Source organism: Eriocheir sinensis, chromosome 63 (assembly GCF_024679095.1).
Source record: "Eriocheir sinensis breed Jianghai 21 chromosome 63, ASM2467909v1, whole genome shotgun sequence".
Taxonomy (NCBI): domain Eukaryota; kingdom Metazoa; phylum Arthropoda; class Malacostraca; order Decapoda; family Varunidae; genus Eriocheir; species Eriocheir sinensis.
Genome location: NC_066571.1, coordinates 1768738 through 1795974, shown reverse-complemented (window position 1 = coordinate 1795974; position 27237 = coordinate 1768738). Strand labels below are relative to the sequence as shown.

The 27237-nt window shown below is 39.8% G+C and overlaps 1 protein-coding gene across 8 annotated transcripts in view; it reads right to left on the bottom strand.

Moving 5' to 3' along the window:
• Positions 1 to 1832: 1832 nt before the first annotated feature.
• Positions 1833 to 27237, bottom strand: part of LOC126986823 (phosphatidylinositol polyphosphate 5-phosphatase type IV-like) — a 38592-nt gene continuing 13187 nt past the window's right edge. For all 8 annotated transcript variants that reach the window (XM_050843202.1, XM_050843200.1, XM_050843203.1 and 5 more), the window contains 9 exons: positions 20515 to 20626; positions 17600 to 17710; positions 17357 to 17468; positions 16981 to 17064; positions 15903 to 16037; positions 15135 to 15293; positions 14835 to 14968; positions 10536 to 10651; positions 1833 to 9332 (listed from right to left, as the gene is read on the bottom strand). In XM_050843202.1, the coding sequence (XP_050699159.1) occupies positions 9224 to 9332; positions 10536 to 10651; positions 14835 to 14968; positions 15135 to 15293; positions 15903 to 16037; positions 16981 to 17064; positions 17357 to 17468; positions 17600 to 17710; positions 20515 to 20626 (1072 nt within the window). In that variant the 3' untranslated portion in view covers positions 1833 to 9223. The remainder of the gene's footprint in view (positions 9333 to 10535; positions 10652 to 14834; positions 14969 to 15134; positions 15294 to 15902; positions 16038 to 16980; positions 17065 to 17356; positions 17469 to 17599; positions 17711 to 20514; positions 20627 to 27237) is intronic.

Below are 27237 nucleotides of genomic sequence, written 5' to 3'. Positions count from 1 at the left end.
CACTTAAACAATAGTCACATGCTATATGTTATTCTTTTAAAGTTCAATATAGTAAATGTAATATTATAACATGCTAAAGATGTATGTATTATGATATAAATTAGAAATATAAAGTAAGTTTGGTACTTGCTGCTGGCAGAGTACAATATGATTAGCAGCAGTGTGTAACTGTAAACCTTTTCCACCACTAATTGTAATTAATTAAGAGATTGAGAGCATGACATCATGCTGGACTTGTTTGACTTCTCTTTTCTTGCATGAAGGAAATATTATTTACCTATGAGTCCGCATTGATGCATTCCTATTAACCACGGGATGGAGTGTTGTAGGACATATCGATGAATGCTCTTATTTTGCCAACAACGTTCATTATAATGACATGAATAATGTACGGCATTCAGATTTTTTGGTGTAAACATGATAGTGATCATTACAACCGATATGTTGCTAGTTTGGTACAGAAAAATGTCAATTAAGCCTCGCTGGACCCCAGCTAACTGCAGGTTTGGTTCTGGCAGAGGCTCCAGAAGGGCCACCAGATGGTAGGTCAAGCTAAGTGAAGGACCTTAAGTGAGTAATGGAACCCATAACATTTTGAGCCAATCAGCACCTCTCCTGGTGCTCCTGGGCCAATCGTCATGGACGCGGTCCTTCTAGATAGCCTCAGTACAATCATACCTCGGTTTACGAGTTTTATCCATTCCGGAATTTTGCTTGCAAACCAAAAAACTCACAAACCAAATAGAATTTTCCCACTTAAATTAATGTGAATCCCAATAATGCATCCCATATCCCCCCAAGATATTAACATAAAAATCATTTTAAATGTTATTTTATACAGAATAAAACAACAAATAGCAATGATAAATAATATAAATAATACGTAGTATAATAATATAAATATACTATTTATAGAATATAGTGCCAAAAACACAAAGATCGCACACTAGAGCACAAACGTTAGCAGACACAAGTGCACGGGTGCTACTTCTGCGAGCGTACAAAGCTGATTGAAGGTGGTGTCACGCTGGGTGTTTTCTTCCAACTGTTTGAGCTAGGAGCAACTGTGGTAGCCCATATGGCCAACCGGGAGCGAGTTGTTGATTTGGATAAACACTCCTGTCTTCCCGTCTTTGAAGCTATGATCATACCCACAACCGCTTCTTCCTTCCTTTTAACTCTAGAAACAAGTACATAATTTGAGTATCAGCACCACAAGCCACAACAGCCCTTACTTTTGCAAACAGTGCCATGTGGATACAGGGCGACTGGTTTGTTTATGTTGTGGATATAAGCAACTGACCTTGGTCATGTGTGGCACACACTCAGAAAAGCTGCAGTTGCCGGTTGCAACTACCGCCAATGCAGTTGGAGGAAAAAGGTCCAGTGTGACACCAGCTTGAGACCCCATTCCGATTGTTTTCCACTCTGAGCGCTCTTGTTTTGCGGCGAACAAAGGGAACCCATGTTCATGTCTTTGCCTTGCACAAACAGGATGCTTGTACACCGTCACCGCTCGTAAACCAAGGCATCTTTAGTGAAAAAATTTTGCTCGTAAATCCAAACGCTCATAAACTAGGCCACTCGTAAACTGAGGTATTACTGTGTTTATTGTGGCTCCTGTCGCGTCCACTGTGTCTTCTTTTTTACAGGAGCAAGATTATCACCTGGTGAGTGTTCATTTTTTTCACATTGCATTTCCTTTAAATAACAATGTGTTGGAACCAGCTGAGTCACTGACCAGCATTATAAGCATATCTATGCTAAATCAAATTGTTCTGTGTACTTTCAAAAGATTAATTCTAATGTGGTGGTGCAATTAAACTTCCATGGAAATGGTATTTTTAGCTATTAAGCAGATCAAAAGTCACTCATTACAGTTTTTCACATGAATAACATTATGCTGAGAAAATTCATAAAAAGCACAACAAATGAAATTTTGACTGAGACCATTTGATATAGACAACTATGAACTATGTCATCAGTTACGATTAAATCTACACAAATGTATCAACTATACAACACAAATACATAAATATAGATGTGCATTGATTTCATGAGACTAGATTTATAGTGCTGTCAAAAAGTTATATAAAAAATAATGAGGTAATCACTCCTAGCTAAGATCTGAAGCTGTTAGCAGACTACAGAAGTCCTGCCTCTCCGTGGTGGGTCTGCCTAATGACGCCAAGCAATCAGCTTTCTTCACTAGGAATTATTCACCATAACAAACTTTTGTAATATCAGATTATGATAAATTGTAAATAAATAATCAATAAATTAAATATATATACTTTATATACATATCAAGACTAGTTTTGACTTTGACAGCATAATAATCATAAACAAATGGATAATGCATAGGGAAGAAAGAACAAAATCTATGGCTTATAAAGAAACACAAAAGGTTTTGTCAAACATGCAAAACAATTTCCTATTAATACAGGTAACTCTCGATTTACGCGAGTTTGGTTTACGCGTTTTTTAAATAACGCGGGGTCCAAATTCCAAATAAATTTACACATTTTTTTCACTTATATGCGATATTTTATGGAGTGGCCACCAGATGTCTCACGCAACTGGACTCACACGGCGCACTGCCGCGGCCACACAGCTGAGCTCAGTTCTTCCCGCGTGCCACTTGAACAACAATACAGTACCCACGCTGCCACACTACTCAACAACAACAACACCCTCGCTGCTGTGCTACCACGAGGGGAAGGGCAGCCAGAGGAGGAACCACGAGAGGGAGAGGAGTCAGAGTGATACAGCAGGCAATAAAGGTACAAACCTCCCTCTTGTTTGATTTACATTGTTTTTGATTTAGGCAACCTCTTCAAGGACACTATACTCGCGTAAAGCGAGAGTTACCTGTATATAGTTTCTTAATTTCAACATGAAAGACTTCTAATAGAAGCATTAACCATCTCGCGCACGATGACGCGTTTTGCGTCATCAAAGGGTAAAAGGTCCTGGCGCACGATGACGCGAAACGCATCACAAAAGTTTAAAAAATTGATTAAAAATTAAGTTTTTGGTGAAAGTGCGTCAAATTTGAAAGCGTCATTTGTTGGGATAAGTTTCTTAATGTTAACATATGGCAACCTTTCTAAGGAGTGTAGATGAGGAGCTTTGAGCGATTTTTATTTGTTAGCCTACTCTGATGGGAGAGGAAAAAAATACAGTTTTCTCGGTGTAACTCGGGAACTAATAAGCGGATGAGAAATTTGAGGATACCATAAGAATCCTCACTAAATTCCGTTTCGAAACATATATTCGGCTAAAAAAGTTGTCCCACAAAATTTCAAGCGAGCGAGTGGGGAAGAGTTGTTACATTGGATTTATTGTCTATGATACTCTATAGGGAGACTTGAAACAAGTTCGTATTGTTTATATATATATATATATATATATATATATATATATATATATATATATATATATATATATATATATATATATATATATATATTCCTCTATTTTTATTTGCGCATGTTCTAGTACAAGTCTCTATGAAGCTATTGATACCAAATTTATTGGGGTACGATATATCTGCGAGGGTAAAATACGCCCGGGAATGTAGAGTATCGCGGCAGCAAAAAAGGGCCGGTCAGGCCTGGGAAATGTATGATGAGCGGAACAGAAACTTATTGGAAACTTATGGTGCGCGAGAGGGTTAAAATATTCAAAAGGTATAAAGAAACTTTAAATCTATTTTACTGTTAAACACATGATAAAAACATAACGGCCAATGAACACAAGCTTACCTCTAGGAGAGGATACTGGATGAAAATTCTCATCAAAAATCAACTGTCAACTGACACAAACAAATTTTCACGTTTGCTTAATTACTTTAGTCTTCACAACCTGCTAAATAGTCTTACACAACGGCCACAGAATTTCTTTATATTCCTTATCAACAGTGTATTGGATTGTCTCACTTTTCTCAGCAATCTCTTCTAAATGTCAATAACATATTCCCATAATTGGTCCATATGAAAATGTTTCCAATAATTAGGATACTGATAATAATGATGATGATGATGTTTATGGTATACAAAAATAATACTTGCAACTTTGTTTAAACTCTGTCATTGTCCATAAGTAGCAATTTAGTAATCACAATATATGTGCATAACAATTTTCTGACACTATATTCAGACAAATCTAGACGTGAATGAATGTATACAATATTTGAGTTAAACAAAGCTTGAAAGAGTAAATATGACTGAAAAATATGATAATCTTATTACAAAAATTAAGTTTCTTTTCTAAAAGCATATTCTAAGTAATAGCTTCAGGTCATGATGTAAAGTACTGAACTTATTGAACAGCTCTTAAGAATGCCTTCTACATCCATGGCTTACAAACAGAGCCAACACTGACAGTTCACCATGCATGGGTGGTGCATGGAAGCATACTTTTATTTTTATTACTGTAGTTACTATTTGTTCAGTTTACTGTACAGCTCAGGCAAGGTTTGTGAGGTTTCAGCCAAAGGGGACAAAACTTTCACATTCCCAGAATTCTATCAGTTCACAACACAGTGTACAGTAACAAGAACTTGTCTAAATTAACACAGTGCAATGAAGGAAGATGACATTCATGTTGGTAAAAAGAAAGACTTGCTGTTTAAGCATGATGGAGGCTGTTATTTCACTTGCCGATAACTTCTAGTTTGTGCATGCAGGTTACTTTTTTCTAAAGAAGAAACAGATCTTAATAGTTAGCTCACTGTGTACTTCATTCCTTAAATAACATGTTTCAGTGTTGCTGCATGATACATATCTTCTATATCCCATAACATTGCACAGCCTCTCATGGCCTTATCTGGTAACCAAATATTTCTTAACACTTCAAAGATTATACAGTAAAAGTTCAATAATCCGGCTTCCAATACAGAAATCTTAATGATTTGAAATTTTTAGCTGAGGGACAATTTTAGATTTTATTGATAACATTGAAAAGAATTTCAGGAAAACAACTGAAATATACTGAAAAATAAACAAAAGCGGTGCATTAAACTGTCAAATTCTGCACCAACGCCAAGACAAGATTCACTCAGTTCACAGCATGTTTGCCCAGCTAGCTGTCCATTACACAGTTGTCTCCCGAACTTGCTTGGTTTTGTCTATATTCTTCGACCATAATGGCTCCTACTGCTTCATTTAATACAACCACCATTGCCAAGAAGAAATGGCAAGTGCAGAATTGCCCCTGCTGACATGACATATGTTTGTTTACATGTATCAGCTGCTGCTGCTTGTAGTTATGCAGTCATGATAATTTTTATAACCTGTTTCATATTTTTATTACCCAATTTTATAAAGAAGCATTCATTAGTAAATAATTCACATTCTATATGTTTAAACCCCTTGAGTCTAAAAATAAAATGGCGGACACTTTATGACCACCACCAACAGAGCGCCCCTTGTTTAACATGTAATGCAAGTCTTCAAATAACTTTTAGTTAATCTCTAAGATGTGATGCTTGAATGTGCCACAGAGAGTGTGGTGAAAGTCTGGGGCAGATACTGAATATTGGCGTTTGCCAGACCAAGCATGGTAAATGTCTGGGAATGTTGTGTTTTGAACATTTTGAGGACCCCTCCTGGTCCTGGTAATCTGGAAAATCTGCTAATCCAGAATGTCTGTGACCCCAGCATTCTGGATTAAAGGACTTTTACTGTATACTGTATATTTCAAAATTTATTTTAAGGCACATGCATCTTAATCAACAAGCCTAACCTAAATAGTTTTTGTGGCAGGGAAATCTATCACGAGCACAACATGGACTGTGCCAACTCTAGTTAATATGTGAGCACCATCACTATGAAGCGTTGAACCTCACCGAGATTACCAGCTGTTTCAGAAACATGTGCCTCCCATCTGCCTGGACCACTATGAAAGTTAACTGGAAACAAACAATTCAAAACATTTCTTGATGTAAATGTTGAATAATTCAGTCTAAAAACTACAAATCAACTTTACTTATGCTATGGCACACTTAAAATCTATAGTTGACAGCCCTGCTAATGCCCTTTTGAATGTGTAAATAAAGAAGATACTTCCTTTTTGCTGTCATGGTATGGCAAGATAGGAGGTCACTATTACAGTCATTGACAACAATTTCAACGGTGACATTATGTCAGCACTAAGAGAGGTAGATGAAGAAGTGTTGCTGAAACTACAATTCTCTCAACCTGAAATGTTAACAAGCAACTGGTAAAGAAATTTGCTGGAAGGAAAGGGTGCATTAATTTGTATTAAGTGAGCAGAATTTGAGTAGAGTTGTAAAATATGAGAACAAGTAACCAATACTTCAAAGACAGTATGGAGAACAACCACAAATATGAATTAAGTAAGTCCACAGGAGAATGGTATGGAAGAAGTGCGCCAAACCAAAAATGGCTGGAAAATTTTCTCTCATCCAAAGGGAATGCACAGTAAAAACAAAACATCTGAGACAAACAAATATATGAATGCATATGTACAAAAATGGAGGCAGGGGAAGACTTCTACAATATATAATTGTTCTAATGATTGTACGAGTGACTATATTTATGCCAACAACGGCATGTGTGGAAAGGAAGGAAAGAGGGAGAGCGAAAGGAAAGGGACCTGCTGACTCCATTCCCTCTCAAAATCTAGAGTCAAGAAACAAAACCTGAGAAAAAAAATTCGAAAAGTATTACTAGGAAAAAATTATATGATACTTTCTGTACAGGGATAAGTCCTTAACCCATCCCTTTGCAACACTTATATGGTCTGGGTATTAGGTAGAGTTGTGAACCAATGCCATTGTTCATCATCTATTGGCAACACCAGGGTCACTGATCTTGTTTTATATTATGATGCAGTAACCCTTGCTGAGTAACTGGAGATTCTGGTGATGGATGCCTCTCGAGGCACAGCACGTGACGGCGAAGGCATCTGGACTTCAGGTCTTCTTGGCCAAGACCAAGATGTTTGGAGGCTTACTAAATGAAATGGTGATCACATGGCAAGATAGGGTGTCCAGTGCAGATATAGCTAACAGATGTGGAATAGAGGACCTGGAAACAGTGCTCAGAAGGGAAAGACTCTGATGGTTTGGACATGTAAAGAGAGCAGGGGAGGATACAGTGCGAGGAGTTGTGGAGAGATAAGAGGTAGAAGGAAGGAGACCAGTTGGTAGACCTAGAAAAACATGGAGAAGGTGTATACAGGAAGACTTGGCATTGATGGGATTGGATGAACATCAGGCAGAAGACAGAGTAGAATGGAGGAGATCCATAAAGCGTCCAACCGCTCAGGAATAGTTAAAATGGACGTTAAACGAAATGATGATGATGATGATTACTAAATTAATGGTACAGTCTGTTCATGCAAGTGGCAAGGTAACTGAGATCTTGGAAAATTTCACATACTACCTTGGTAGCATGGTGCAGAGCAATGGCAGGTCATGTCAATAAGTTTTATAGCAAATTGGCTGGGCCCATGGTGTTATAGACTCAGCATGACTATATGGCTTGGTCAATACCTGTGCAGGACAAAGACTTGGATCTTCAAGTTGCTTGTGCTCCTGGTCTTACTCTATGGTTAAGACATAAATACTTCATTAACGACTCAAAGAGGCAAACTGATGCCTTTGGTAATAAGCATCTACACAGAATCATGGGATATTACAGGTTGAGAATCCCTAATCGGGAATCCCTGGGACCGAAAGTGTTACGGACTTCTGATTTTTTTTGTATTATGGAATATGCAGGCTCTTTTGACATTTTCAAAAACATCTTTACACCACAGAGCACAAAACACGCGGTAATCACAATGAGTAATGAGCGAAGGTGTTACTGTGATGACTGCTGACAACAAACTAAGGCATAGCAGCACCAGAGTTGCCAGGTCATGGACTGTATTCCCGCCCAATCCCATCCAAATAACTGCCCAAAACCCGCGGTGGTGGTGGGCAGGTGTTTTTATGCCCAAGGTGTCGACGCAGCATTAGTTGGGCGGGTAAACCACGGACCTGGCAACCCTGAGCAGCATACAGCAGCTGTATATAGGGGAACCTTCCCATCACTTTGTGGAATTTTCCATTTGTGACACGTCAAGTCAGCATTCAAAAACTTTCAGATTTAGGAATTTTGGATAAAGAATTCTCAACCTGTACTAGTGACTACTTTGTGAGACTGCACTGAGGCCTTATAACTGCATACTCCATGAACGCCAACTCCAGCTGTGCGGGCATGTAGCACTCAACCCAACACCTGACCCTCCTCACAGGGTTGTTTCTGGGCATGTGGCATGCAACCCAACAGTTGACCTTGCTCACTGGGTTGTTTCTGTGAGAGATGATCCCAAGTGGTGGAGGTCAATGGGGTACCCACAAAGCTTGTAGCTTGAGCAAGATGATAGACACTGCCATGAGATACTTAGGATGGGAAGGGGGCCTGCATGGAGGCTTGCTCAGAAGAACCCCCAGGGTTGGCATTATAGGTTGGGAGAGGAGGCCCACCGCCTCTCCAGAGTATGCCCTTATTGATTAATTGTGTGCACAGTATTATTCTTACAGAATTTGGCATTTTCAGTAATTTCATGTAATAGAACACAATGGTCTGAGATCTGAGATATGACACTACCTTAAATGTCAATAATTAAGACAATAAAGGTAAACAACATGCGAAATACTGACTAACTTATAGAATAAGAAGAGTAATTTTTTGAACACACTATTTTGTAGACCTTTTATAAATGGCTGGTGCATACATCTACTTTTCTGTGCATTTCTATGTCTAACTTCAGCAAGCTACAGTAATATGTTGACAAAGCATCTACATTTTATGCCTTAAAAGAGAGCTTTCATTAAAATTACTGCACACTGAAAATATGTCATCTATGGACAGAAAATAAAATAGTTTGGCACAGTAATAGCCCCACAATAAGTTGGGATACCCTCCCAAAATCTTTAAGTATCTCCTGTCCTGCTGGTTTGCTTGTGACAAACTTTGATCTGCAAGTCATAACAACAATTCATGAATACTTTTTATCATGCTTCAGCAAATCAAAATTTTCTATAAATACTAGAAAAATCAACTGTATAGATATATCTTTGTATAATCTGTATATATACAAGAGTAAAATTTTAGAATAATGTTCAATATATTATTTTTCTTTATAATTAAAAAGAAAAATATCGTCAAATAGATATTCTTTAAGTAAATCCTATAAGGTAGCACTTTTACTGGACCGGACAGTTCCGCAGCGCTGGCTGGTACAGGAATTTGCGCCGCCGCCTCAAGGCCTCCAAATACACATCCCGGTTAAAGGTGCCAGCAGCCAAGGGGACGCTAAAAAGAACAAAGAATAATAATTAATAAATATGCATATAAATTAATATATGTTTGAGTTATTATATAAATAGATACTACTAGAGGCGGTGGCTGAACGGATAGCGAGACGGCCAAAATCATCCTGGGCCATCACTACACCAGCTACCAGGACGCCCTCGACTCCCTCCATCTCACCAACCTACAACACCGTCACGAGACCCTACTACACCGGTTCGCAACCAAGCTTCTCAACCAGCCTAGACACAGACACATCCTCCCACAAGCAGTGAACCGCCCTCAACACTCAGTGAGACACCACAACATTATTGCCCCGTTACGGGCACAGACTGACCGCTATAAGAACAGCGCAGTGCCCGTGATGGTCAAATGTATCAACAATGCAAATGAAGAGCAGCACAATTTGTATGTTTTGTAAATATTTTTCATTAGGACTTATTGTTGTTGTTATTATGATTATTATGATTATTATTATTATGAATATTATTATGATTATGATTACTATTATTATTATCATTATTATTATCGTGATTATTTGATTATTATTATTATCTTTACTATGATTATTACTATTATTGTTATTTCTATTTTTCCTTTTTATTTTCAATCATACTACTTTGTTCATTTGTCTCATTCATTTCATTTCATCTTCCATTGATGTATATTTTCAGCTCTAGGGCTGTCTGGTACTTCATGAAATAAACAGTTTATTATTATTATTATTTTTTAGTTCAATCCCCGCCCGGTGCCACCAAGCTGGGATTTTTCAGCCGCCGCCGAGTGGCTTAAAACTACCCATATGCTGTCCAGAAGACCACCTATCAACCCGGGCTCTAGATTCTAGGATTAAAGATGAGCTCCGGGAGGGCAGCATGAGCCAATGCAAGATGGCGCCACTATAAACACTCGCCTGCTCCAGAACGGGCTGGGCCGACCATCAGGCCCCACCGGGAAGAAGCCTTGGACCGACCATCAGGATCCACCGGGAAGAAGCCTACCGGCGCAATAGGCCAAGATGTATATATAAAAAAAAAAAAAAAAAAAAAAAAAACTTTCTTCTTGCATTCTGTACAACCATGGACCCGAGTGAACCGAGTAGGCCAACTTATCATTGCTGCACACAAATCTCCACCTCATCACATGTGTTTTCAAATATAAAATTAAGGCAGGCAGGATAAAGAGTTCCCAAGCCACATTACTTACTCATCCTTGCCAGGCCTGATTTTGCAGGTATAGGTGCCCATCACAGGCTTGTGGTCAGACGTCCTGAACAACGGACAGTAGTCATAGGTGGAGCAGGTGATGTCTCCACGCTTACTCTGAAAAGTGGTACACAGTTCTTGGTTACAAAATCTATTCACTATTTTTAGTTTCAAGAGAATTAATTTAGAGAGGGTTGCAGAAAGGCTATCTTGATGTTTTCTTCATTAATGAAATTTACAGCATAATACAATATGAAAAATTCATTAGTAACAAATTCCTCTAAGAATAAGCATCACATGTGACAGAAAATGGAGGAAGAATTATCCCTCTCCAATAAGTTTTAACCTTTAACCTTTTCACTTCGCTACTGAATATATAGCACCCTCTCAAGTTTTGCGCTAGTCAAGTTTCACGATCCACGAGTTTTGCGGTTTGTCCTAAATTCTTACCATCCCGACTTTCACACATTATCACCCCAAGTTTCGCGCTGCTTTGACACGTACGGCTCACGTCTACTTACCATTGGCGTCACGCATGCTACCTTTAAAGGTACTATCACACTGGACGTTTTCCTCCAAACATTGTGGAGAGAGAGAGAGAGAGAGAGAGAGAGAGAGAGAGAGAGAGAGAGAGAGAGAGAGAGAGAGAGAGAGAGAGAGAGAGAGAGAGAGAGACGGGAAGAGAGAACGGGTCGTTTTGAAGCTGCAGTTGAAGGTGACTGTCTTACGATTGACTGACAGTTCTGAAAACATGCTTGTGATTCACTGGGAGTCCGATGACGTCATCGCCGACGCTCACCCCATCAGCGGCTTCACTGCCTTAACCCTTTCCTTGCGCGCAGTGTGGACACGACTATCCCCTCAGGCGCAGTTGGGCAGCCCAATTGGGGGTCTCTTTTAACCTCTGTATCTAAAAAACTATTCATCACAGCTAAAAACCAAAAACACCATTGGAAAGAGGAGGTCCAGATCTATAGGAGTTGGTTATGTATGCCATAGGTGGGCACGATAACAGAAAACTTTATTCCTGATACCCAATAACTGATAATGGAAAACCTTATCGGTGATAACCAATATTCGTTAACTGGAGACACAAATATAGGCGATAACCGATAACCGATACCCGATATAAATCCACAATTCCGATACTAGCTAGCGATAAGTCCGATAGGCGAAAACGATACTATATTGATATTTCAAATAAAAAAAACACAGATGAATTCAAATTTTCATTATCTATATTTTTGAAAACTTAAAAAATCTGAAAACCACACGTTGACACGTACTTATGGACGGTAATGCTGGAAACGCCTGAACCGGTGTTGTGTTATTTGGCGTCCCCGCCGTCAAAAGCTGGAGTTTTTGTTTACAAACACTGGTCTCTCGTGAACTGGCCCATCACTACTTATTCAGCTATTCTTACTTATCACCATTAACACTTTAACAGTCACTTCAGTAAAGCAGCACTGAACCACTGGGAACCGGAACACTGGGACTCGTTCTGTCACTCGAGACGCAGCTGAGAGGCCGCGCGCCACGCCGCCACGTGATTGATAACACAAGCCGCTGGTCTCTGTTTGTGCTCTTTACAACGGGATCGCAAATTTCAGGTAGAGAATAATAATTTTTTGGGCAAAGTTAACTGATTTTTCACTCTGATATAATGTTTTTTGAGTCTAATAAAAATAATGACAATGTTTTAATGTGATCACCGAACAATCATGAAATCTCTTCCGAAGTTTTTCATACCAGTTTCATACCCCACCGTTTTTTTGCAGCACAGGGGGAGAGAGGACAACAAGGAGAACGTTTTTTTCTGAGAGGCGGAAAAAAGTAGCGATTATCGCTAGTTTGGTTACAAAATTAACGAAGATACCGATATTTATATAAATAAGTAGCGGATGGCCGATAACCCGATTTTGTTATCAGCGATAAAGTATCGCGATAACTTATCGCGATAACGCCCAGCTATGATGTATGCCTCTCTTGCGAACGTACATGCACGTTCAGGGAGTGTTGAATGTTAACACTTACGTCAGTGCTTGTGTGATGATCAGCCATATTGAGGGAACTGAGGACATCTTTTCTTCAGATTCTGGCAAGGGAGCATTGCCAACTGCAATATTTACAACTATTTGGTCAAAGAATCAGTCGGTGATAGGTGAAGCTATGCAAAAATGCCGCTATATTGGGCAAGAACATCCACCAGTTACTCGTCCGTAGATTTGCCGCGCTGGGCTGATATGATTTTCCACCAAATTTAGTGAAGAATCCACTCAATTGGCAATCCTGTGTTGTGAGAATTAGTGTTGGAACACTCTCATACGTGGGAGATTTGAGTGTGGGTGGAGGTCGCAGCGGGCGTTTAGCGCCACCAGCAAATACGCCTAACGCCTGCTGCAAGCGTTTAGCAATGAAAGGGTTAAGGCAGTGTCATACTGGCTGTTTTCGTCCAACTGTCGGAGCTACGGGCAACGCCCGTATGCCCAACCGGGAGCGAGTTCACGGTTATCCGTAAGCTGGTTTCACACAAGGCTTTTTTCTTCCCACTGAGTTGGCGCCAGCTAGGGCAACTGGCAACTCCAACTTTTCCGGGTGTGCGTCACACACAGCCAAGGTCGGTTGCCCATATCCACATCCACAACGTAAACAAAGCACTTGCCCTGTATCAACGTGGCGTCGTCTGCTAAAGTAAGGGCTGTCGCGGCTTGTCATCTGTTTACCCAAGAGTTGGACTTAGCTGCAGTTAGTTAAAAGAAAAAGAAATTGTGGCGTGCCGTCTGCTAAAGTAAGGCTGTCGCGGCTTGTGCTGGTCATTACCAGTTATGGACTTGTGCTGCAAGTTAAAAAAGGAAAAAACAAACAGTTGTGGTAGTTCTCACTGTCACCACTGCGCGTGAGCGGCCAACATACCCATCTAGACTCCGACCACATAAACACGTGGATTGAGTAACAACACACACACACACACACACACACACACACGTGCATACACACACACACCAGACTCATTAAGAACCATGGCAGATGTTTCTTATACATACATATTTGGTATAAAAAAAAAAAATAAATAAATGTATTATTCATAAATGGGAAGAAATAGGGTTGAATACTAAATAAAATAAGAAGTAACATGTATAATAAGGCGCTTAAAATAGGTTGATTTATATAGTGAAATGATTACTATATAAAAATAGTAACTTTTTATATAGATATCTTAACCCTCTCGTGCACGATGACGCATTTCGCGTCATCAAAGGGTAAGTGGTCCTGGCGCATGATGACGCGAAACGCGTCATAAAAGTTTAAAAAAATTTATTAAAAATTAAGTTTTCGGTGAAAGTGCATCAAATTTGGGAGCGTCATTTGTTGGGATAAGTTTCTTAACCCGAGAACGTCGGCAGACCCTTTTTTGGGCTTTCACAAGTCATGGCCCCTAAAAAGGGCTCACCATAAAACGCCTAATTCGAGCTAATTGTAGGCCGTGGTGCGCAACCCATCATGAATGCCCTAGGTCAATGTGGTGGGTGAGTGATCTTGAGGTGGGCTTTTTTTGTCATAGGTGGTGCTGTAAGGTCATGGCATACTGAATTTGCTATCCATACAGGAATCACTTGTCAAATTCTCTATAGAACACAACAAACAACTCTCGGCTAGATGCCACGTGTCACGAGACTATTTATTTTGTAACAAACACCACCCAAAAAGAATGGAGTTTGAGTAAAAGTAAATATTTTTAATGGCTTTATGGTTATGAGAGGAGTACTCTGATGTACGTTCCATGCTCTTTTCTTAGTCTCAAAATGCAGAGGCTTTTGTCGTTTCTCAGGCATTTCTTGGCTTTCCCATAGCCGAAGCCCACGGGTTAATGGTAACATATGGCAACCTTTCAAAGGAGCGTAGATGAGGAACTTTGAGCGATTTTTATTTGTTAGCCTACTCTGGCGGGAGAGGAAAAAAATACAGTTTTCTCGGTGTAACTTGGGAACTAATAGGCGTATGAGGATTTTGAGGACACCATAAGAATCCTCACTAAATTCCGCTGCGAAACATATATTCGTCTAAAAAAAGTTGGCCCACAAAATTTAAACCTAGCGAGTGGGGAAGAGTTGTTACATTGGATTTATTGTCTACAATACAAGACAATTTATTGTCTACAAGATCATTATAAAAAAAACAGTCATCATTTAAGTGTTAGAGAATTGGTTGTGGAAATTCTTTTTCCTAGCCTAATATCATGGAGCCTTACTGCTCAACACCCGGAAAAAAAAAAACAACAAAAAAAAAAAAAGTTCCTCACCTTGAAGAGGATCCTGTCGGTGTAGGACGGGACGCGCTGCTTGGAGGATGTGTCATAGTGATCAGTGCCTGGATCATACTTGAAGGTTGGGGGGAATGAGATGGAGCCTTCCTCAAACTCAGAAAAGGCCTCACCTGACGTGTTGTGCACAGAAATATTTATCATTAGAGAAAGAAAACAGCACGGAGTATGATAAGAAAAAATACTATGTAGCTTGTGAGAAACCATCATTAATCAGATATACATCTATCAAATGATAAGAATGGACTGAAGTAAGGTATCCAGTTCAATGTAACTGACCTTTCTGCCTGGCCTGTGATAGCTGATCCCACTGAAGGAGGTGCTGGTAGGTGTCTGGGCCACCTTGCTTCAGACGCTCAAACACATGGTCCCGGTTCACAGCCAGCCGAAAGTTTAGGTCACCCAGCCAGAAGACACAGTCGTAACGGTGGGTCACATCTATGCACAGGAGGAGATGGGTAAAAAAATAAACATTTGCATAAACAATCATACCTCAAAATTTCTGGTTTTGAAACTATGCTAGTTAAAAAAGAAGTATTATGATCTGTAAATTAGTCCATGATGTGGGTTCGAATCCGCCGCTAACCACCTGGGATTTTTCAGTCACCGCCGAGTGGCCTAAGACTACCCACATGTTGCCCTGAAGACCACCTATCAACCCAGACTCTAGAAGAAGCTATACAGTGCAAGTGAAATCAAGAATGAGCTCCGGGGGGCAGCATGAGCCAATAATAATGGCGCCACTATAAACAACTGCCTGCACCATGATGGGCTCGGGCTGACCATCAGGCCCATATGAATTAGCCTACCGGCGTTATAGGCCACATGTAAAAAAAAATAATAAAAAATAAATAAATAAATAAATAAATAAAGAGACAGAGCAGATGCTTGAAGTTATTTGATGTTTCTTATTTTTGTAACTGCAAAAATATATGTATCCTTACTTTACACCAAAGGATTATTTCTTTGAATATTTCCCTCACTTTTAATACCTTTCTTGCCTAATACTAAAAAAGTTCCCCACACCAAAAACTTCCTGTGACTGACCCTTGTGCTTGAATTTCACAGGCAGGAGGCGAGGAATATCCAGAGAACGAGAGATGCTTTTGAAGTTTTGGATCCTATAGGCTTGCTTCTCCTCATGAGCAGTGAGATGGGAATTGATAAACAGGATTCTTGTTCCTGGAATATAAAATAACCATGGGAAGAATGTTCTCTCAACCCTATGTATATTTAGTAAGATACTTTGATTAAGAAGATATTATGATGAATAAGATGGTAAACCATGAAGTGACTATTATATTCAATTATTATCTGAATGCTAAGAGGCTGCTGTGATATTCTTTGTAGTTATGGGATCTTGAGTATAATCTTTGAGGCACTTACGTAAAATCAGTTACCATAAATTGAGGTGTACAAGTCGACCTCCAGATAATTAGCTCAAAATTATGGGTTAGGCCTATATACTTGCCGTATAAGTCGGCCCCCAAAATATGGTCAGCTACAGGTAGGCCAACACTTAAATGTGGAGAAGCTACAGTGAGGTATTTGGTAACCTGTCACAAAAACAAATGAAGCTGGTGTCACAGTGGGCCTTTTTCCTCCAACCACATTGGTGGTAGGGGTAACCGGCACATCCAACTTTTCTGGGTGTGAGTCACACACGGCCAAGGTCGATTACCTGTATCCACAACGTAAACAGAGCACGGACCATTCACTTGTTTTTAAATTCTTCTTGGTGAAGTTTTCATGCCTGTGGTCCCACAGCACAGGGTGTTCTCTTATCTTGTCATTTAAATAAGCAGTAAACAAAGCAGCTTTGCCAGTCCACTTTGTGAGTCTCTTGGTGGGCCATCTTCCACTGCTCCTCACTCCTCAACCACTACCAGCATCTGTTTTCTGTTTTCAGTTGCTTGTACCCACAACCATTTTCCATCCATACGGACAACCAAAAACTCACTCCCAGTTGGGCGTACCAGCAACTGTAGTTGCCACTCAGTGGTAAACATTTAATCCTAGCTGTAAAAGTCAACCCCTAGTTTTGGAGAGATTTTTTCAGGCTCAAGAGGTTGACTTGTACACCGCAATTTCTGTCAGTATATAAATAAAATAGAACGAGACTCACCAAAAAACTGAAAACCGATGCCCACTCCACCCTTGGTTTTGTATGCTATGCCAGGACGAAGACTGTATGTTGCCTCCTCAGGTACTGAACACCACAGGTTATGAAAAAATGAAAAATGTGATAAACAATGCTAATTACATGCGAACTCAGAAGATCTCATCTGTATCCTTTAAAAATGTGTTACAAAAATTGAAATGAAAAAAGCTACAAGACACAACAGCAACACCAACACTGAAACCATGTGAGACTTCAGAAATTATGCTTGTAATGTCATGGTGGAATTCATTCATCTAAACTTTTCAATTGTAGTCTATCACTATTTGGCTCTGTTATGGTATATCAATCACGATTTTCAACACAAAAATCAATTTCTTACCTGAACAGAACCAAATCAGGTCCCTGCGCAAGAAAATGGTGAGGTGGAGAACCCCAAATATTGCTGATGTGAACAAAACATGTGACGGGCCAATGGTTGCCTGCAAGCGTACCTGTGGAACATTTGCCTCATGTAAGAACTATTTGGTTACTGACACACTTCTATCTTACCCTCTAAATATATGACAAGATAATATTTACTTATTCAAGAGAGCAATCATTTACTTATGCAGGACATCCATACCTCCCACTCTGTGCGACTCCCCCCAGACTCCTGTGTCCCCAAGACAAACATGTCCGGCATGTGCTCCATCTCGTCTGGTAGGAGGAAGGCTTCAAGATTTGCTGGAGGCTCCTGCAATGGCAAACCAAACACAATGCTCAAAATGCTAAAATACAGTGATTTAAACTGCTCTCTCTCTCTCTCTCTCTCTCTCTCTCTCTCTCTCTCTCTCTCTCTCTCTCTCTCTCTCTCTCTCTCTCACACACTGTCTTTCTTTTCTTTTTTCATATGATAAAAAAAAGTATACACTAATAAACATATAGCAAAATCAATAAGCTTTCATGTGATATACAATACAATATCCATGAATGAAATCTTTTTAAAAATATTGATGTTTCATTAGTTTCAACAGCTGAATCTCCCAAATACAGGCAGTCTGGATGGAGTACTGCACATATAAACATAACCCTGGGGTGAAGAGGTTAAGGTGAGGAAAGACAAGAGCAAAGATAAAAGGAAGTTTGGAGGGAACTTATGTAATGACAGGAGGTTAGGTCAAGTATGGAATGTACACATAATCACAAAAGTAGGTATAAGGATTGTAAGTAATTAAGTGTGTCTCCCTTTGTCCGTTAGATTTCCGAATTCTGTTACTTTTTTTTTTGTTTCTCATGAAGAGGACCCTGGCCACCACCCCTGCACGTGCACAGCTTTGAGTAGGGGGTGGTAGCCAGGGTTCTCTTCGTGAGAAACAACAACAAAAAATATGTAACGGAATGTGGAAATCTAACGGATGTACAGTCGCGCTACGAAGCGTTGACACTGTTTGCAGTGACTTTCGTTCAGATAATACTTAATATTATTCAAAGGGAAGGGATGTTTGGGAATGATTTTGTTAAAGATACACAAAATATGATATTGAGAAAGGAAATAAATAGAATAGAGTGAAAGTTTTTACCTTATAACGATATATTAAGCAGCTCTGCCGAAACATTTTGATACGGTTTTCGTTCAAGACATTAAAAGAGTCAAATGAGTTCTATGTTAAGACTAAGTATATATATAACTGCACAAATATATTGCTCTTTCTTTCAATGTAGTGATAAACCCTATATTATAAAATAATAGGAAAAAATAACTAGCTGCACTTCACTTGATGAAATGGGAAATAAATACTACATAATGAACTCTCCTTTGATGTTGACGTCATCGGGAACGACATTCATGCATGACTATATAAATCTTGTGTGTGTGAAATCAGCGAGATTCTGAAAAATATCACAAAATCAATTGTCTATAATTTTTATTAATGGTAAAATCCAAAGAGAAGTATCAACAGGTGGCCAGACATATAATTTAAAGTTGCACGCGAAACACAACATATGATGCGATATAGCCCATTGTCTGGGTAGAGGCGATGCTTGGTCAGCGCTGCACTGCTAGCCTACCACTTTCTTCCATCCATCACTGTCGAGTTAGTTATATACATCTGATCAAAATAATATTATTTATAACTTGTAGGTATGAATAGTGAAGTGACCCCTACTCCGCCCCGGCGATTCTGTAAATGAATGTGAGTGGCTACATAGCCTATCATTCACATAGAGTACACTGTTAAGTTTTCATTGCATTTAAGGGAATCACTGATATTTATCAGGTGTGTGCAAAACTAGACTTTAAAATTAAGTAGTTTTACAAAGTCGGTAGAAAATGTTTCCCCAAGAGTAGTTGCCAGATGTCACCAGCCTATGCTCCGTGTCCGAAAGATTGTGAAAACAGTGTCAACACTTCGTAGCGCGACTGTACATTCCATTGTTAACCCAACCTCCTGGCACAGCACTACAAGATGAAACAAGAATGAAAAACAATTCAAGGACACAAGAAGAGTGGAGAAGTTTTTACCGGAGAATGACAGACACCTCAGGAAAGTTGGAAAGTTTCGTTTAGTCGGCGCAACATCTGTGGTCATATGCCAGAGAGAGACAGAAGGGGAAGGAATTATAGGAGAAGGCAACAGATCCCAGGAGATGGGACACAAACCCCAATTAATACATGGTACCCATTCACTGCTGGGTGCACAGGACCGTAGGGTATCGGAAAAGCCGCCCAAATTTTTCCACTCCGCCCGGGAATCAAACCCGGGCTCTTTCGGTTTAAGCCGAGTGTGCTAACCACTGCACCACGAAGACCCCGACACCTCAGGAATATGATGCTCTAATGAGTGGTGCCATCCAAGTGCTTCATATGCTTGTATATTGAAGTGCTAGTATGGTCATATGCATAGAATTAATAACAACCATCAAGATGTTTCCCAGACATAATTTTTCCCTCTTTATAGAATGCATACCATCTTTTTTTTACTTATTTTTGTTTTGCCTCCTTTAACCCAGTAGCTGCGGGGATCATGTTTCTTAAAGGCCCCTCTAAGCGAGAATAATGAGAAAAAGTTATCACTCACGCAAACCATTTCATAATATATATCTATGCATTTGTGATCAGTTTATGCATCATCTATTTTGGGGGTTTACATCATGACAAAAATTTGGCCCGTCGCTGGTACGTGGTAAAGCCACAAATTTGGCCCGTCGCTGGTACCAGGTTAATGTAAGAAAAGAAAAGAAAAAGTAACAGAGGCAACTCAGAAATTATAGAAGTCGGAGCAGACATAAAACCAGGAGAGAGAGAGAGAGAGAGAGAGAGAGAGAGAGAGAGAGAGAGAGAGAGAGAGAGAGAGAGAGAGAGAGAGAGAGAGAGAGAGAGAGAGAGAGAGAGAGAGAGAGAGAGAGAGAGAGAGAGAGAGACTGGGAAAGCCCTTTGTCTTCCAGTGCATTTGTAATGGCTAATGATGGTGATAATGATGTTGAAATAACCACATTAAAAATTCATCACGAGGGAAAACACAAAATATATTCATTAAAATGAGCTTTTATCCACACCTTGCCATTCATGTTCCAGGTGGCAATGAAGAGATTGATGGTGCGTGTTGGGAAGTAGCGGTCCAGCTCAGAGGCCCCGAGGAGGCTGTTCAGGCCCCCAAATAAGTAGTTCCTGAGGAGGGACAGGAACCATCAAGAATGCAGAATGGGTTGGTGGTGTGGCACTGAGCAAGCATGAACACAATGATATGGAGAGGTATTTGAAAGATGCCTCACATACAAATGAAACAGAAGAGCAGTGATGAAACTGAAACCCATAGAAGTTTTGGAACCAGTACTATGAAGGGTTCTGTGTGTGTGTGTGTATTTACCTATTTACCTCTTTGTTGTCTACAGGGCCCAAGCTAAGCTCTAATAGTCCCATCTCCATATCTACATTCATCCAGCCTTTCCTTCATTTGATAGACACTGCTTGCCTCCACCACCTCTTCCTGCAAGCTGTTCCATCTGTTAACACTTCTATGTGGAAAACTCTCAGCCTTGTTTCTCCTTTAACCCACTGTGTCAACAGGTTATCTGTTGCCAGCTTCAATAGTTTACTTCCCCAGATATTTTCTCCACCCTCCATTGCTTAGTCTTCCCAATTCACCTCTTTGCAACTGAAATCTCCTGTTAATATTACCTTTCTACTATTTTCTATTTCGTCAGTCAGTGCCCGTACTGCATCTTCCAGCATAGTGTTATATCTGATTTCATTACAACTTTTGGTTTTAGGGGGACATAGGCTGTTATTATGTTAGTCTTCTCTCCACCTTTTACCAGTACCTGCACAGCCATCACCTCCACACTGTCCTTTCCATATCTCACTTCAGTCACTTTCAAGTTTTGTTTTGTCATTATCATCACTCCTCCTCCCTTTCCTTCTTTCCTATCTTTCCTCCAAATGCTGTACTTGCTCTTTCCGTCCAGCACGAGTTCCAATTCCTTTACAAGTTTTGTTTCAATTACTATACACATAATATCTGGATCACTTTCCCTTAAATAATCAGTAAGTTCAATTTTCTTTGATACAAGACCATCTATGTTAGTTTACGCAATCTTTAAACCTTTCCTCCCTTCTCCCTTTCTTTCCCCTCCTTCTATCAACACCGTTACTCCCTCTCTTTGCCTCTTATCCACCACTTCATCAGTTTTTCGTTCTTCATTCCCCCCCAAAAAATTTCTTCTTATCTTCCTCTGATCTTTCCTCATCCCTTTTTTCACTTCATTTATCATTTCTTTTACCTTCATTCTTTCATCCTCTGTCATATTTCTCCTCACATATATTTGTTTGTATTCTTCAGAGTTGTTTAATCTCCATGACCTATTTAGGATGGTTTCTGTTGTCATTTGGGATCTTAACTTAATCTTTAATGGCCTGTTCTTTCCTTCTTTGTATCTTCCCAATCTTGTTATTTCATCTACTTCTTCCTCAATCTTTTCCTCCTCTTCAGTATTCATATTTCTCAATGCGTATACTTTTCACCTTATTCCTCTCATAACTTTCTCTCCGAGTCTTCACTGTTTTTTCTTCTTTTACACCAAATATTACGACACATTTTTTCTTCTCTGCCATGTCCCTCTTCATTGTTTCTTTATTTCTTAGTACATTTACAACTTCTTTTTCTATGTCTTTGTTTTGTTTTAGCTGTTGTTCTAATAATTTCCTAAAGCTCGTTTCTTCCTTGTCCTTTTCACTTCTCCACTCCTTCAACTCATCCTTGAGTACATGTTTAATCTGTTCCTAAACCCTTGCACCCACATTTTGCTGGTCATTTCCTATTTTCTCTGCTACCTCTCTCTTTATCATTTCTTTCATCTTCTTCTCCATGTCTTCGTTTGTCTCCATCACACTCCTCTCTCTTTCCATTTTCATAATTTTTATCTGATGGTCTTTTTCTAGTTTCTCCATCTTCAGTTTTGCTATTTCTTTTTGTTTTTCCAGTTGTTCCTCGGTCAATTTTATAATTTCGTCTCTCAAGTTCTCTATCATTTTCTTTGCCTTTTCATCCCTTCTCCGTGCTTCGTCATCCCTCTTTTTGACCTCGGCTAATGCCTGGATCACTTCTCCAAACTCCTCTCTCATCCTCCTCATTTCTACCACCATCCTGTCACAGTCTTTCTCTACTTTGTTTATTCTCTTCCACTGCATTGGCTCCATCGTTGATCCTGGCGTGAAGCCCTCAAAACTGTCACAGGAATCTTCCCTCCTGCCTGTGCCTGGGGACTCAGAGGGTCCGCCACCTTGGATGTTTGCCTTCGTTCCATATAAACTCTTCTCTCTCCTTTTCCTCCCCGGTGTACTTATCGCTCCTCAATCTTTCACATCCTCTCAATGCCTGGACTCCTACGAGACGGGACCCTAAATTACTTAGCTGTGCTCAGGCCTTTTGACTGACAAACAGATTTGGTTCCTCCGCTTCTCTTCCATGTCTGATCGGGTTGGGCGGTGTATGTGTGTGTGTGTGTGTGTGTATTTACCTATTTGTAGTCTACCAGGCCCGAGTTAAGCTCTAATAGTCCCGTCTCCATATCTACATTTATTCAGCCTTTCCTTCATTTGTTGGACACTGCTCGCCTCCACCACCTCTTCCCGCAAGCTGTTCCATGTGTTAACACTTCTATGTGGAAAATTATACTTTTTTAAGTCACTCAAACAGGTTCCTTTATTAAGTTTCTTCCTATATCCTCTCAGCCCCAGCATTCTCACAGTTAAGGAAAGATCATCTCTATTCACCTCATCAAACTTCTTTACCAACTTATACAGCGTGATCAGATTTCCTCTCTCCCTTCTTTGTTCCAGTGTCGTCAAGTCCATCTCCTTCAATCTGTCTTCATATGTTATATTCAAGAGTTCTGGGACCATTTTAGTTTCAATTCAGTTGCAGTGTGTGTGTATGTATTTACCTAGTTGTAGCTTTACAGGGCCTGGGATTACGCTCGCGTGGTCCTGTATCCGTATCTGAATTTGTCCAACTTTTCCTTAAAGTTTTGCACACTCTTCGCCGATACTACAACCTCAATTAGTCTGTTCCAAACCTCTGTATTTCTTTGCGGGAAGCTATATTTCTTTATGTCTCTGAAGCATCTTCCTTTTCTCAATTTCTTACTGTGTCCTCTTGTGCTCCTGGTGTTTATTCCTTCTTTTAGTAGTAACTCCTCATTCTCACTCTTCCATTTTGCTCAATAATTTATAAATTAGTAATAGGTCTCCCCTTTCTCTTCTTTGTTCCAGTGCTGGTGGGTCCATTTCCTTTAATCTTTCTTTATGTCATTCCTTCCAGTTCTGGAATCATTTTTGTTGCCATTCTTTGTATTCTTTCTAGTTTTTTTTATGTGTTTCTTCTTATGGGGAGACAACACCACGTGTGTGTGTGTGTGTGTGTGTGTGTGTGTGTGTGTGTGTGTGTGTGTGTGTGCCTGACTGCCTGTGTGTGTAGGTAACAGGTGTAGTAATTAAATGTACATGCGTGTCTGTGTGTGTGTGTGTGTGTGTGTGTGTGCCTGACTGCCTGTGTGTGTAGGTAACAGGTGTAGTAATTAAATGTACATGCGTGTCTGTGTGTGTGTGTGTGTGTGTGCATTAACTTAGTTGTAGTTTTACAGGGCCTGGGCTTATGCTCGTGTGGTCCCGTCTCCATATCTGTATTTGTCCAGCTTTTCCCTAAAGTTGTGCACACTCTTCGGCGAAACTACATCCTCACTTAGTCTGTTCCAAACCTTTATGTTTCTTTGCGTCAAGCTATATATCTTTGTCTCTCAAGCATCTTCCTTTTCTCAGTTTTTTACTGTGTCCTCTTGTGTTGCTGGTGTTTCTTCCTTCTCGTAGAAGTAACTCCTCATTGTCTACTTCTTCCATTTTATTCCATAATTTATAAATTTATATTAGGTCTCTCCTTTCTCTTCTTTGTTCCAATGTTGGCAGGTCCATTTCCTTTAACGTTTCTTCATATGACAATCCCTCTAGTTCTGGAACCATTTTTGTTGCCATTCTTTGTATTCTTTCTAGTTTTTTTACGTGTTTCTTCTTATAGGGAGACCACACGGTTTCCGCATATTCCAGTTTTTGTCTAATCATAGTGGTTATTATCTTTTTCATCATATCCTTATCCATGTAGTGGAATGCTATTCCTATATTTCTTACCATTCTACACGTACCTCTGAATACCCTATTAACATGACTTTCTTACTGTTGATTATCTTGTATTGTCACTCCCAAATCTCTCTCTTCTTGAACTTGTAATATTTCTCCATCTCCCATTCTATATGTCCATTTTGGTCTCTGTTCACTCTTTCCCATTTCCATTACATGACATTTCTTCACATTGAACTCCATCTCCCATTTCAAACTCCAGTCCCAAATCTTATTTAGGTCCTCTTGTAGAATTTCAGTCTTTACTGTTTGTTATAGGTCTCATCAATTTCGCATAGTCTGCAAGCAGGCTCATGTAACTGCTTACTTTCCCCGGCATATCATTAATATATACTAGGAAAAGTATTGGTGCCAATACCGATCCTTGAGGCACTCCACTATCTACAATTCTCCATTCCAATTTCATGTCCATTATCACTGTTCTCATCTCTCTTTCCCTTTAGTAACTTTCCATCCAGTTTTTCATTTTCCCTTTTAATCCTCCTTTATTTTCCAGCTTCCATAGTAGTCTTGTATGTGGAACTTTGTCAAAAGCCTTCTTCAGGTCCAGATACATGCAATCCACCCATCCATCCCTCTCCTGTGTTATGTCTGTCACTCTTGAGTAAAAGCTCAGTAAGTTTGTTACACATGAATGCCCTCTTAAAAAATCATACTGTTTTTCTGTAATTATATTGTGTTCTTCTAAATATTTTGTCCATTGTTTCTTTATCACTTTCTTGCATATTTTACAAACTATACTGGTCAATGATACTGGTCTGTAGTCCAGAGGTTCTTCCTTTTTCCCGCTCTTATATATAGGGACCACCTCAGCCCTCCGCCACTTCTTTGGTACTTTACCAGCTGATATTAAGCACTTTATTTTTTTTTTTTTTTTACGTCGCGGCCTATAGCGCTGGTAGGCTTTTTCCCGGTGGGGCCTGATGGTCGGCCCAAGGCTTCTTCCCGGTGAGTCCTGATGGTCGGCCCAAGGCTTCTTCCCGGTGGGTCCTGATGGTCGGCCCAGCCCGTTCTGGTGCAGGCGAGTTTTTATAGTGGCGCCATCTTGCATTGGCTCATGCTGCCCTCCCAGAGCTCATCTTTAATCCTAGAATCTAGAGTTCGGGTTGATAGGTGGTCTTCTGGACAGCATGTGGGTAGTTTTAAGCCACTCGGCGGCGGCTGAAAAATCCCAGCTTGGTGGCACCGGGCGGGGATTGAACTCGCGTCCTCCTGAACGTGGTGGTGTTACTCTGTCGATTCAGCCACCGCCTTATATATTATATACCGATCCAACCAGCTGATTTCTGCATTCTTTCAGTATAAAACCTGAGACTCCATCCAGTCCTATTGCTTTCCTCTCCTCCAGCTCCTCCATTATTTTATACATCTCCTCTTTAGTTACTATGACTTCATCCATTTGAACATTTATCTTGTCATCTTGTAGTTCATTGAATTGTGATTCTTTTGTAAAAACTTGCTGCAATCTCTTGTTTAGCAGCTCCGTCATGTCTTTAGCATCTTCAATTATCTTATTTCCATCCTTCAGTCTTTCTATTTTTTTCCTTTGGTTTGATTTTTCCATTTATAAATCTATAAAACAATTAAAGTTCTTCCTTGCACTTTTCAACATTATCCTTTTCATATCCTTTCTCTTCTTCTCTCCTTATTTTCACATATTCCTTTTTTGCTATCTTGAAATCTTCTTTATTCCTTTGGTTCTTATTTCTTTTCAATCTCTTCCATGCCTTGTCTCTTTTTTTTTCTTTCGTGTGTGTGTGTGTGTGTGTGTGTGTGTGTGTGTATATTTACCTAGTTGTGTGTGTGTGTGTGTGTGTGTGTGTGTGTGTGTGTGTGTGTGAGAGAGAGAGAGAGAGAGAGAGAGAGAGAGAGAGAGAGAGAGAGAGAGAGAGAGAGAGAGAGAGAGAGAGATGCTAATCTCTCACAAATTTCTCTGTATATTTATGCTTACGTCTGAAAATGATCAAATAATTTATGTTTTTCTATGTGCACCATTTAATTTTGCATGTTTTTATATATAATACATGATGATTATGTTGAAATTACGGCTGAAAACTTGTTATAATCAGAAGCGCCGTTTGAAATTTGGTGCGCGCGGCGAGCCCAGATACAGGGCGGGGCGCCGTTTTCGCCCGGTCGTAGTGAAGGGGTTAACACCAGGTCCAGTCTCGCTGGTTCGTCTTCACTTTTATATCTTGTGTTTTCCTTCACCCATTGCATCATCAAGTTTTCCATCGTCAATCTTAAAAACCTGTCCCCCCATGCCGTATCACTACCTCCACTTTCAAACATCTCCCAATTTACCTCCTTACAATTAAATCACCAACTAATAGAACTCTTTTGTTTGTCTTGAGTAGTATACTTAAACTCTGGATGGTATTTTCAATCATGGTCTCATATTCATCTTTACTCCATGAGATAGTTCTTGGTGGTACATACATTGCTATAATCGTCATCCTTTCTCTGATTTTACTAATAACTCCTTTCTCATCATTATCATCACTCCTCCACCACCTTTGTCTGTGTGTGTGTGTGTGTGTGTGTGTGTGTCTGTATAATAACGATTCAATGTAAAGTTGTTTTTCAATGCA